Source organism: Thermobia domestica, chromosome 8 (assembly GCF_964235325.1).
Source record: "Thermobia domestica chromosome 8, izTheDome1.hap1.1, whole genome shotgun sequence".
Taxonomy (NCBI): domain Eukaryota; kingdom Metazoa; phylum Arthropoda; class Insecta; order Zygentoma; family Lepismatidae; genus Thermobia; species Thermobia domestica.
The window spans coordinates 1,962,454-1,976,734 of record NC_137461.1 but is presented as its reverse complement, the minus strand read 5'-3'; the positions used below and the strand labels follow the sequence as shown (position 1 = coordinate 1,976,734).

General features: G+C 37.7%; 1 protein-coding gene across 2 annotated transcripts in view; it reads left to right on the top strand.

The window, feature by feature from the left end:
* Nucleotides 1-9,715, top strand: part of LOC145692633 (organic anion transporter 3-like) — a 127,334-nt gene extending 117,619 nt beyond the window's left edge. For both annotated transcript variants that reach the window (XM_081767973.1, XM_081767972.1), the window contains one exon: nucleotides 8,916-9,715. In XM_081767973.1, coding sequence (XP_081624099.1) covers nucleotides 8,916-9,515 — 600 coding nt within the window. In that variant the 3' untranslated portion in view covers nucleotides 9,516-9,715. The remainder of the gene's footprint in view (nucleotides 1-8,915) is intronic.
* Nucleotides 9,716-14,281: the final 4,566 nt, after the last annotated feature.

Here is a 14,281-nt window from a genome sequence, read left to right as displayed (position 1 = left end):
TCATGCGCTTCACTAATCGTGAATCTCTCGAATGGATCCACTTTTGTTTCGCAGCATCTGTGTGATGACAGACGCTTGTTACCGATCTTTCGTTGCTGTGTACATCTGCTCTGACATTCTTGAACATTAAGCACCACTTCCCGACACTGGCCTCATTCATTACATCTTTATCGTGGGCTACAAATCTCCAATGAATGTCTCAAGATTTCGCATTTTCTGATTGTAAGAACCAAATCCCACTTATCTCACAGTCGGGAGGAATTTGCTGTTATCGGCGCAGTCGTTATCACATTAACTGCTCTCCGACACCAACTGTCCAGGAACTGGAAGTAATGAATATATAACTGGCTCCCATGAAGCAACTGCACGGGCTGTATGCGCAATTTTTTTTTTTTTTTTTCCTGAATGACCCACGTAATTTTACAAAAGTAATAATAACTAGCAAATTATATATTTCCAGGCTATTGAGTACGAAATCTATCATTCCTTCATTACTTTCAATAAAGAATGAATATTGTTAAAATCTTTGATCGAAAGAAAATGGACGGGTTAAAGTTACACCAGTATAAGTAATCCTTGCAAAAAGGAAGACTTAGACACAGGAGACAGCTTTGAATAAGTCAGTGTCGCAGCTTCGTTAAAATGCCAACAGATGTCAGTGAAAGTCCTAGTGATAAAGGAAACTTGGTGTTGAATTTATTACACCTTTTGCGATAATTTCTGGAGTACAGAGAAAATAGGACTTGCAGCACTTGAATTTTAATCTGTCCAAATGTAAAACAATTTTTCTGAACTTCAGAAAAATGTCATCAAAGGAGAAAAAGAATCTATGTAGACATCTGAATATTAACAATACACTAAACTTGGGGCCTATTCCACCATTAAACGTGGTAATTTTTTACTTTGGAGTTTGCAGCAAGGTTTCTGTTCCACGAAAAACAAATTCTGCAAAGTGAAAAGCAAAAACTTGCAAAAGCTTTGCAGAAATTTCTGATTTATGTTCCACCAGAACAAAAAAAGTACAAAACAAGAATTTGCAATGTTGTGTTGTATTTCGCAAAGAGAAGTTACGTTTTGCTTGAATGACTGAGTAAGAGACATTGTCGTTTACGATATGTACAGGATAGTTAATATGTTTATCAAGTGCAGTTGACATTCCGCAATGCTTTCACTTGACAAGTGAACAAGTGGAATTTTCGTTGGAGCAAATTTGTACGGCTTTGATAAGAACAAAACGGAGTAAAGCCCTTACAGCAAGAGAAGTATATCGTCGGCGGCAATTCAAAACCTGCTATGTGCATTTTGCAGGAGAAGCGAAAAACAGTATCCTGGTTAGCTTTTTGGCTTTATAAAAGTGATGTTATAAGTAATATTTGATGCTGCACGTAACTTGATACCTTTTCAAGTAACTTGAGAAGGTACCAGTTACGTGCAGCATCAAATATTACTTATAACATCACTTTTATAAAGCCAAAAAGCTAACCAGGATACTGTTTTTCGCTTCTCCTGCAAAATGCACATAGCAGGTTTTGAATTGCCGCCGACGATATTTCTTTGTCTTTATTAGTTGGAAATGGCGCTCAAATGTATGGTATGTCAAACGTAATTGTTTCCACAACAGTACAAGCATTGTTTTTTCCAGGCCTGCTTTGCCCCAGAGTTCGGTCGATCTCCCTATATCCGGAGCTGAGCTGAGATAAATTAAATTGCGATCACATCACTCTTGGGTATGGCATATCCTGTTCCAATGCAGCCGACTCCCATTGTGATTTGGTCTTATCCCGGACAAAACTTTCTTGAAGAAAGCTTGAGTAAAGTAGTCCTGCGAACTCTATTGTCAGCACCTTTTATGTAATCAACCAACATCCCGGTGGTAGCTCTTGAGGGTCAAACCTCAAGTTATGCTGTAGGTCTCATATAGCCTCACTGCTGAAAGGGATGCTAAACTCTTATCAACCAACCAATCAACCGCTTTTGTAACACAGAGTTCCAGAACGACTTTGCGGTACATTTATTAAGATGACTTTAAAAAAGTGTGCTCCAATTGGTAGCTTATGCAGACACTTAACTTATTAATAATATTAGCAAATATTGAAATAAATAATTTTCCATTATGCGCTAACGCACCTATTATGTACGGACTCACCCCACCTCGAGCCTCCTGCTGCATCCTGCTTTGACACGGACTAAATGCAATACTAGATCGTAGTGACCACTTGGCACAGATTGGTGGGAGCTTTTTTCACAATGACATCATGCATGCCTTATCCGTAAAGATACAACAACGCCTCCTATTGTTAAACATTTCTAAACCAATCTATGTTTCGTGTCTGCGTAAGAATACTAACTGGAGCGTGTAGTGCCAAGTTTACTCTTTTATTCACTTCACTCGTTGGAACTGTATACCGCCAAAATATTGTATAAGAATAACTGTTGTAAGTGGCTCTATATTAAAAAATAGTGCTTAAATTTAACAGTATTTGGAGTTAGTTATCTTCCTTGCATTGTAAAAAAATTCTCGTATTTATCTCCTTTCGTGGCTATTTTTGAAATTTAAACATTGCATGGAAAAAAGTATTTAAGAAGTACTACACACACTATGGTTAAGCTGTACGGCACAGTTACTGGACATTTATTATTATTGTGTTATTTATTGCTCCATTACAAATAATACAGTAATAAAAGAATATTATCCTAATTTGTAATTTTATAGTCTGTTCCATTTTTCAGTTACATTCACAAGTGTACAACTTTTCAGATGTCTTATACATCACCACACAGAAACAAGCAAATGGCTGCCTTGATTATAGTACCATACTTCGCGCTTCAACAAGCAATTCACCCTGCAAAGACTTTGCAGTTTGAAAAAGTTGAAAAGTTTATTAATTAATTAATTTATTTAACAATCACCAGATACAGCTCAGAGACCATTTTACACTGGATATCTAACAATAACAACAACAATAATGGAAAGGATTTGAGAAGGTATCGGCCAGGGCCTGTTTAGTAGGTACCATTCCGGCATTTGCCTGGTAGGACTGAGGGAAACCCTGGAAAACCCGTCAGGCAGCGGGAATCGAACCCAAGACCTCCCGAATGCGAAGCCAACGCTTTACCACTTGAGCTTCTTCGCTCGGTTTAATGATGAAATAGGTCCCCGGACTCTCAAGAATGCTCTAAGGTACAGATCATAATTAATATACTATATTTCAAGTAATATGTTGTTTTTTATGGGGACTTCTTGAAATTACTACATATTATTTCTGTACATTTTGAAAACAGATACTTGACCATCGCATGAGATACCACAATAATTTGTAGAAACAACTGATACTTTATTTCGTAAAAGTATGAATGTACAGCCTTTAAAGAGTTCAAACGCACGGACCGCATTATAAAAACTTCATATGGACCATTGAGGTTACGTACCAGACAGCTACTTTTCTTTTTTATATATATTGAAGAATAAAGAACTTGGCCACAATTTAAATTATCGAGTATTTGAAACTGATTACTGGTCAATTGTCTGCTATTTTTACATCATGACATTTTTATTAAATAACCTTAGCGAAATAAATGGACAGTATTTTTGAATTGTAAGATAGTTTCGTAATTTCCAATGCCTCAAAAGACAAAAATCATCGGACTCTATTTAGGTGGGAAACCACTGAATTATACCTAGTCTTACCATAAATACTGTCCGAACTTTTGAGGGTGGCTGTACTTCCGCCTGTGCAAGCGAGCGACGTCAAGAGCGATATCGTGAAGCGTGAGACATTGCTGGGTGAGCTGAAGGAGTGTAAAGGTGTCAGTTGTAAGTGTTCAAAATGAGATGGGATGAGTATGAAAATCGTGTGGCCGTGATTAGAGATGCAAAAAAACGGCTTTTTTGAATCGATGGTTTTTTTCACATAAAAAGCCGGCTTTTTTGAAAAAAAAAAAAAAACGAGAATTTTGGAAATTTTGGCTTTTTTCAACTTCATGATTTTTCTATCTAAATAGCTTTCTCGTAGTATATTCTATAGTTAGATAAGAATTCCATGACCTGAATGTGATATTTCGCTCTGAAATTCACCATCAAGATGGATGGAGCACATGTTTTACGAATTAAAGTTAACATGAAGAATGTAGTATTTTAGGGTAATTTTAGAGGCTATTTAACTTTATTTTAACTTTTGAGTTATCGACATCTTTTTCTTCTCTAGTTTGTCATCCGTGTTTCAATTCTAAGAGCTTTTAGTAGTCTAGCTTCTAGCGCAAAAGTTAAACTTGCCCGTTTTTCTATTTATCCGTCAAAGCGTACGTTTTTCAATATATCCGTTAAACCGTACTTCCACATTTCTGTTATACTGTAGCTGTGAAGTGATTTAGCAATAATTTTCCGGACACAACCTTAAATACCAATTTATACAAATAATCAGTAGCGGATTTAGAAAAGTACTTTAGGAGGGTTTTTTCTGATTGTTTCGTTTCCTAAAAAGTCCTAATTTTATTTGGGAAGTGCTTGAAGTTTATGAGTACAGGCATAACTAATATTTCGTTTCGTTTATATGTTTAGCAATAATCTTCCGGATACAACTTTAAAAATCATTTTATACTGAGAATCAGTGGCGGATTTAGAAAAGTATTTTGGGAAGGGTTTCTTACTAATGTTTAGTTTTTTTAAACATTCGTAATTTTTATTTGACGGGAGCTTAAAGTTTATGAGTAAAGGCATAAATAATAGATATTTCGTTTGTTGCAGACATTCCGTAACTTTGGGGAACGGGCTTCAGTCCGAAAGACCGCCCCCCTAACCTTCGCAAAACCGTCACTGCTGGTAATTAGTAATAATAACGATTTAAAAACAATAAAAAAGGAAGTCGCCCAACTCACAGTACACGCACTATTTCTACATTCACAGATGGAATGAAGAAAAGCTTTGTCAGAATGGTCGAATGCTGGTTGAATCCCGGACTTCCCGATAGAAGCACAAAAACTAATCACTCAGTCATGTTTGTTGTGCAGTTGTATTTAGCTTAACTTAAATATATTCCGTAGTCTTTTTTTTTTTGGGGGGGGGGAAGGGAGTTCCGTAATGATATGTTGAATCCCTCTTGTTAAAAATTCAGAAAACTTGAGGATTGGGTAAACTGTGATGGTGGTTCTATAAAACTTAACTGTAGAATTTCAAGAATATACAGAACCAAAAGCTCTAGATGTGCAGCCTTTAAGTGTATCATATAAATCTAAGTATTTCTCTTATGTTTTATTTTAATTTTATTTTGTTTCAAAAAGAGGGTATGGAATATTTTGAAGTAAAAATACTACATACTATTTTGCTAGTTATTTGTGTATTCTTTAAAAAGAAGTGTTTACTTTTAGGGTTGGCTGGTTTACACCAACTTTTTTTTTTTTTTTTTTTTTTTTTTAATAACTGGTTTAAACCACAAAAATAAAAAGAATGAAAAATGCGAATCGTGTGAACTTCATGGTGACGTTTCCAGATATCAAACCACCTGCAATAGTTTTATTTCCCTTTCACCTTTTAATCAAGGTGTCCCATGTTCAATTCTCGGTCGAACCACAAACCTTCTTTCATGCGTAACCCAAGTAGCGGTTCGGATGTCAGTTTAAGCGAAAGTCTTCTCCTTGATAACCTCGGTATTTCGTAAGGATGTTAAGCCTAAATATACGAAACAAACCAAATTGTATATTTCTGCATGCCTAAATGCGTGTTGTTTTATAAACAAGCCAATATTGCTTAAATATATTGATAGAAATTGGCAAAATTTATCGATTGCCTACGTAGCTTCCAACATTAGCTTGGATTGGACTTTCAATGATATCTACGTACCGGTACTAAATTTGTAATTTAATATCTCAGTTTTAGCGTACTGATTATGGTACGTTGACCTTTAAATTTTACATGCAAAGCAATAACATGATTTTCCCGTTATTGTCTTACATTTCAAGTAATGACGGGATTTTCCCAATGGCTAGGGCGGGAGATTCTCAACTTAAGAAATTTACTGACCGCACTTCTTTAAGCTTATGGGAGTTCTTCCGGCATAAGCCCGCTGTTGCATAATAACATCAAGGCGAAACAAACTTATTTCTGTGAATATGTAATATAAATACATAAAGCAAAAAATCTAAGTCAAAAAAGCCAGGTTTAAACCAAAAAAGCCTGGTTTAAACATCCCCCAAAAAACGGGTTTTTGGCATTTTCAAAAACAACCACGGTTCTTGCCAACTCTGCTTACTTTTGTATATAGGAGGTTAAAAAATTCTTATTATATACATTGGTTAATCCTGTGGAATTCATAATGTAAATATGTTGAAGAAAAATTGTTTGAAATATTTTTTTCGAAATTCATAGTTTATTTTCGATGTTTTATATTATTATCAGCATCAACCACTAATTAAATGATTTTTTGTGTTATAGAGAAGCGATACAAAGTCTGTTTTATCAATTTAAAGCAGTATTTTGAAAAAAGCCCAAAATTTCCCAAGCAAAAAAGCAAAGCAGAAAAAACCGAGTTTTTTTCCAAAAAAGCCGGTTTTTTCTCGAGCCCTTGCATCTCTAGCCGTGATAGGGCTGCACAAGATAGGCAAATCACCAGGGCACCGTCGAATCCTTTTTACTGTTTACAAGATTTTCAGTGTTGAGGAGTCTTTCAATACCCAAAATGACAGGATATATGGCACATCCTCAATAGAAGCTGGTGAAGAGCCTCCAAGGATCCAGAGGGGTCAGCATCCTGCCTTGAGTCATGGTGTGGTGGAGTGAGAACTACGAGGGCACAACGGAGCTCCATTTCTGTAAAAAGGAGGTCAAAACGTCAGCCAAAGTGTACCAGGAGACAGTGCTTGAGAGACTAGTCAAGAATCTCACCAATACCCTCTTCCATGGACAGAAATTGAGCTTTCAGCAGGACTCAGCCCCAGCACATACGGCATGAACAACCCAGCAGTGGCTGGAGGCAAATGTTCCGGACTTCATTTCCACTTCAGATTGGCTTTCTACAAGTCCGGACCTAAACCCTTTGGACTACAAATTGAAGTCTAAGCTTCAAGAGATGGCTTGCAAGAAGACACATTTCAATATTGAATTAAAGCAGTTTCTTCGGAAGGCAGCTGCAGATTTTCCAGTTGATGTATTGCGTAATGTATTGATGAGTGGCCACAAAGACTTAAGGACTGTGTGCATGCTAATGATGGCCATTTTGAATTCATAATGCATTCATGTAACTCATGTTATTAGGATATTAAAATATCTCTAACCATTTTGTGTCAATGTACTTGAGACTTTGGGATAGTATTTATGGTGAGACTGGGTAAATTGACATGAGCGATTTGACATTTTTCTTTCAGATTAGTGATCTCTATAGCTAGGAATCAAAAACGGTTCCGATAGTCTTCAATTCAGCCTTTCCCTAAACTTAAAGTACATCTTCCAGGATAATTGCCATAAAAAGCTTCCGCTTTTCACGAAAAATATCGTATGTTTTCTATGAGGATTGAAAATCATTCCTGTTGTGTGGAGGTTGAAACTATTGTACAATTATAGCTTCATCTTAGCTGTGATTAGCAGAGGAGACCTGGGTTCGATTCCTAATGGGACTTCATATAGTAGAATTCCATGTTAAGCTATAGACCCACGTCTGATGTAGCATAGATGCTGGAAACTGGTTGTAAACTTAAAATACAATAACAATCTTGGGTAAGGAATGAATTTACGGTCGTAATTTACATCTTTCGTTCGTTTTTACTGTATACGACATCTTTATTTTACTTTCCGTAAGGATCCTACTCGCTTCAATCTTTCAGTAGCTTACGACATCCAGTTTGAGAACAACTTGTCTATAGCGAGACCACAGTGAACATGTACTGCACTAGAACATATTGTTTTGTGAGGACATTTCTGTAGGGTTTCGTTTAAACATTTAGATACTATTCAAGAAACAGAATACTATATCGTGTTGCGCTACTCTTTGTTTATTATTCAATAATTATACTAGATATAGAGATGAGTTGTCCAATATGAATTAAAAGACTTTATTAAAATCAAAATTTAGAAAGTCAGGGGAAAACTTCAAAATATGTCTAAAGTCATGGAAATATTTCACACAAGAATCTGGAAATTTCTTTTAGCTGCCCACAGAAGATATACAGAACACCTCAAAAGAATGAAGACAGATTTCAAAACGATGAATTTTTTTTTTTTTTTTTCTTTTTAAGTAATAAACTTGAGGAGCGCCAAAAGATTTAAAACTTAAGCCTTGAAAGAAAAACAAACCGAAATTTAAAATGCTACAGGAAGAGAAGATAAGTTTTCGGTTGTAGATAATCACACACACACACCAAATTATGATATGCGCTTACTTGCTTTTGTGAACGAATGTATTCAGAATGCCGAGACATTAAATATATCGTTAATGTATAACTTTCTTTTGATACTAGTGTTTTCATCGTAATTCAAATACAGGAAGTTGGATTCATAACAAATATTTACAGTAAGCTTCTACTGCATTTCAAAAATAAAACCGATTGCGTTGGGGTTGGTAGAAACTTTTTTTTTTTTTTTAAATCTAAATCTAACTATAAATTATAATGTTCGCAGTGTGAGGGAAAATATACTTACTCAGGGATAACAATACCAGAATTTCAATCTAAACCCTGTTAAACCATTGAAGGCAACAAGCTACAGAAGGTAGATTTCAGGACCCCATAAAACACTAGCAGTGAAGTCCATTTGCTATTTGAGTCTGCTCATAGTCTGTGCCTATTTTAAAATTACTGTACTGTATGTTAAAGGTTAATCATAATGAATCTAATAATAGGCTAAAAAGCATGGTATTGTTTACTTACTGTGTAAATCTGAACTTCCACTGTATATTTATTCAATTGATTGATAATTTACTTATTTTCAGGGCGACTACACTTACGATTATGTTCCATTTGTTACCTTTGGCTCAATGTCCGTGGTGGCAGGATTGATGGCGCTAGTCTTGCCTGAAACCTTGAACATGTCTCTGCCAGACACCGTGGAGGAAGCCGAGGGCCTCGGGAAACCCACCGAGACAATGGCCGTGTTTCCTGAGTCTGGTGACGTTGGCTACGGCAAAAGCCCTTCGTGGGTGGAAGTGAACGGCCTGATTGTTAGCCAGCCAGACTCTGGGGCGACGGGAGTTCCTGATGATTGTGTTCCTCTGGACCAAAAGGACTCTGGGATCGAGAGTTTCTACACCACGTCCACTGGGCTACGGACAGACCAGATCGCGTGTGATACGACGACCATTGCGTCGAGTGTGGCTGCCGACAGCTTAGACGGGAACATTATCTCCGTGACGACGACGAATGAGGAGACGGGGAAGTTGTGCTCCACAGTTGTTGTAGAGACGTCCGAGTTGTATTCGGTGGCGAAAAAGAAAGTGGATTCGGAGGACGTGGTTTCCTCAGCAGCAGACAGTGAGTTTCCACTTCCTCGAAAAAGAGTGCTTTTTATAGACGTAAATGAAACACCAATATGATGGATAAAAACGTGTGAGTGCAAGTGCGAAAAAGACATATTTTTGTTTTCTAGTTTTCCTACAAAAGACTGAACACTTTTTGAGTGGTATTATAACAGTTACAAATGGCAGTATGATTGAATATTTATCATATAGTATTGTTACTAGGAAGGAAATAAATGTTTTATTCTGAAAAATAAAAATTCTGTACATCTTTCCCAGTCATTATTGTAATTTCACCTGTTGAAAAACAAAGTTAGTTACAAGGAGTTCTAGGCAGTTATCAAAAATTTGAATTTTGGAACGGGAAGAGTAATTTGTGACTGACTTGAGTTCTATCTAGAGTACTTTTTAAAAATGGGAGTTCATACAGCACACACACACACATACACATTGCAGACACCCAATATACTTAAATGTGTGATATCAACGAAGTTCAATAGCAGACACTGCGCTGTAGCGATTTCACTGCCAGTCAGCACCAATAAGAATCGATTGTCTCCAGTCCTATATAGTACGGAGATGTTTTGTGGATTTACCTATTCTAGATACACATGTCGGTAGGTGGTACACATTATTATTATTATTAAGTATTCTGCGTTTTGCCTGGAAATGTTACTTCCACATTTAACGATCTTCAGCTTCCTCATTTAACTTCCAATATTTTCTTCTATTTTTCAAATCATCGATCAGTTGTGCTCCTCTTCTTCCTATTCCTCGCTTTATTTCTACCTTTCCTTTTATGGACGGCATGAAGAAGACAATTTCTTCGCAACATGTGACCAATCCAATTGGCCTTTCTATGAAGGATGATGGCTAGAAACGTTCTCTTCTCTCCTATCCGTTTTAAAATGTATTCGTTTGTTGCTCTCTCTGTCCATTTTATCTTTATCTTCCTCCAACCCCACATTTCGAAGCTCTCTAAATATTTCTTCTCTAACTTCCGTAATGTCCATGTCTTTGAACCATAGAGTCCAATGCTCCATATGTAGCACTTCCCCAATTTCTGTCTTAGTCAATATTAAGGCTGCTAATTAAGAATGGCCTTTTCTTGTTGAATACTTCTTTGGATATGGCAATTATTGACATTATCTCTTTGTTGTAATAAGCATCTCTCGTCAAAAGATTTGTCAGATACTTGAAATTATCAACCTCTTCAAGTTCTCTTTGTTCTACTCTGGCCCGTAACGGCACATTTCCACGAGATATTCTCATGACTTTTGGTTTTTCGATGTTGATTTCTACATTAGTGCTGTTAAAATTCGAATAATGGTATAAGAAAAAAAAATCGAATAATAATTTTAATAGCACTAGGATACACAAGCAAGTGTAAGCATAAATACTGTATATTGTATACAGTTTTTTATTGGCTGCAGTCCAATGCACAAGCGACAGGTACAGGTTATTAGAAATAACCCCACGGGCGATTACACACGCCGACAAAGTGTTAAGCAGTCGTTAATAGCATCACACAGCATTGCTATTACTCGCACAAGGGCGTCTTCCATGGATGCGTATTAGGACGATATCTTGAGTAGACCGGGGCCTCTAATTTGAATCACACATTAAGGTTGGTGTAAAGGGACAAGTTTTTCCAGTCACTACAGTCTTCGTATCTCTCTCATGCATTTTTTACCTTTCACGAAAATTTACAATTTCTCTTACAAGTTTTAACGTACAGACTTCAAATTTTTGGAGAAGGATCTTCATAACCTATCGAAGGCAACAATCCGTGCCGATTTCTTATCTAGAATTTTCTTCGTTGTTGAAACTGTTATATTGTTAAAGGTTTGGATATCCCTTTCAGGTTATGAAGTTCCTTCTCTAAAAATTTGAAATCTCTGGGTTGAAATTTGTGAGAGAAATTGTGAATTTTCGTGAAAGGTAAAAAATACATGAGAGAGATACGAAGACTGTAGTGACATCTATCGGCAAAACTTTCCCTTTAAACTAACCTTAAAGGGGTTGGAGCTGAACTTTTGTCCGCCGTAATGAAACTGGGAACATGGAGTCACATCAGGGTCGACTTTGCCATGTAGTTCGGAACAACAGACTGGTGGTTCACACTACGCTTTTTACTCGTTTCATAGAAATGAAGTTTTGTAACTTCATGATATCAGACCCTCAACCTCACATCCCCGCGGCGGGATATTACGCTTGTTGCACGTTTTGCAACGAAAAAATTCCATTGATGACGTTGCATATACTCTGTCATTTTAGAGTAGGCACGGTGGCTCAGTGGTAGAGCATTTACCTCTGGTGCGTGGTTCGATCCCCGTCCAAGTAATTTTGGGGAGGACAACATCGTATCCGTGGGTTTTCTCGGGGTACTTCCGTTTCCTCCCACATTAATATTCCACCAATTATTCCATCGTCATTCACTTACCTTATTCATAGTCTCCCTTAGCCTAAAGGGCATAATCGTGGGACGTTAAACTATTTCATTTATTTATTTTTTGGTCATTCTAGACGCTCAAGAACCCCTCAGTGGAGATCAGCTTTTCTTCCGTAAATAAGATATAATGTGTATTGCCAGTGAACCGCTGAGGAAGTTCATATTTGTACTGATTTTCCAGTCTCTACTTATATCTGTACAGATAAAGAAAATCGTGACCAAAAAGCTAAATTTCTTGACATTCATGACAGTTTTCTGATTTCAGACCGAGAGAGATCCTGGTTATACTCTTATGGCCTTGTTCCACCGTAGCTACGGAGTTAGGGAATGTCCTTGCGGCGTTTGTAGGCTTCAGTATCCGAGACTGCTCCGTAAATGCAGTCTCGTTTGTCTCACCGTTACACTTAGGTTTGCACCGAATTTGATTACAGTTGGATGCATACATTCTGATGACGGATGATTAGTGGTAAATCTCCATATGGGTCGCCTTCTTCCTCACCTCAACCATAGGTTGGTGGGCAGCATGGAAATTTTAAAAGTCCTGTCTCCCTTGGATATTTTATATTTTGATATACGGGCCAGGAGACAGAAAACACGGCTAATCTCCGAGTGGCTGCAGGAAGTTGAAATCTCACTTACGGTCTTAGGTGCTTTACACAGATCCATAGCGTTATCCTATTATCGTTTGTACTCCTATTCTATGAAATAATAAGCGATTAAAACATTGCGACCTCGAACTACTATACTTCATGCTATTAGGTTGGTGCGAATAAATGTCCGTTTGACCTCTCTCCCCAGCAACATAGGGATGGACTAAGGTCATGTTTACTGTCACAAACTACATATCCAGCAGTCAGGTTGGGGTACCCAGTCAGGACGGAGTGCGTTGTTGAATAGGGTCGTATAAAAGTACGTCATGGTAAACGAAGACGTGCGAGCGAATTTTCTTCAGGAGTTCAAATTGGAACATTCTGCATAGCAAGCTGCACAGAAATACCAAACTGCATTTGAACGAGGAATGGCGATGAACGCACTATTCGTTGTTAGTTCGTCAAATTTCAATTTGGTGACACAACATTGCAAACTGACTCTCATGGGCACCGAGCAACATGTTCAGATAAGCTTCTCACGAAGAGTGGAAACAGATCCTCGTAAAAGTGTTAGCGCCATTGCAAATAAGTTAGGCATACACCATACAACTGTCGTTCGGAGCTCCGTACGATCGGGAACGTGAGAACCACATGAGTTAACATTGGTCAAAAAGAATTGCCATCTGGAGGTATGTAGCTCTTTAAGTGTAAGGAATAAACGGGAGTTTCTTACATTGGATTGCCACTTTTTCCACACGGTTTCCGAAAATTCTAGGTAAAGGTGCTGGTGGCGTTGATTAGTGCTGAACTCCATCAAATGGACAGCATCTGTAAAGTTCAAAACACCTGGTGTCATGTAGCAAGACAATGCAATTGACGCTTAAAAGGACGTTGCAGCCCCTTCACGTGTTCACTATGAATCCCTTTATCAGCCACCGTATCCTTCTAACTTCTCCATCACTTTGACAGGGAAAACTTCTTTCGCCACAGAATCCAATTGTTGGCTGAGTGACGGCGAAGTATGACTATTTTGATTAACAAGGTATTGTATTTTCATTTCTATTGCTTGGGACGGACATTTCATTTGAACCAACCCAATACACCCACTTAACATGTCACTGCTTGGCTACTAGTTTTAAGACTGCATGTTAAACGTAACGGCACGCTCCTCTTGATCGTTGATGTACTTGGGTGCTGTTTTCTTTACCTATACCTTAATTCCCAACTTTTTCTGCTTTATAAACTGCAGAGTTGACTGTCTCAGCTTCAAATTCTGTGCAGCACGGCGAGTCAACATCGATGGATCCCTTTAAAACAGCTTGTACACTTTCGCCATCATATTCGGTCGTGATTTCACGGCTGGACGACCGGTAACTTCTCTTCTGGGTAGCCTCGAGTCTGGAGATCACTCGGTATATATCGTATTTTTGGAACATCTTCGTCGCGAAAATGAAAGTGTTTTGAACTTTTACCTGCTTCATTTTCGCACTATCATTATGATGCCTTTAGCCACCACTTCTTTCGTGACATCATGAATACTAAAGTTTTAAACAGACAATTGTGGCCTACAGATAGCTAGAAACACCGAGCATCTGGTCGTGTTTACAGTTTGGTCAAAAGGCATGCCTGTTTCATTGTGCACACACGGCTTTCCAGTCTACCAATTTCTTGTCCATGCTTTACTTTTTTTCTTCTCTATAACTGGCAAACTTATACTAGTTAATACATAATTTGAAACCTTGGTGCCTCCAATATGCCCACTTCTCTATTTATTCCTTTTGATACATGTTGAAGGAGAGCGA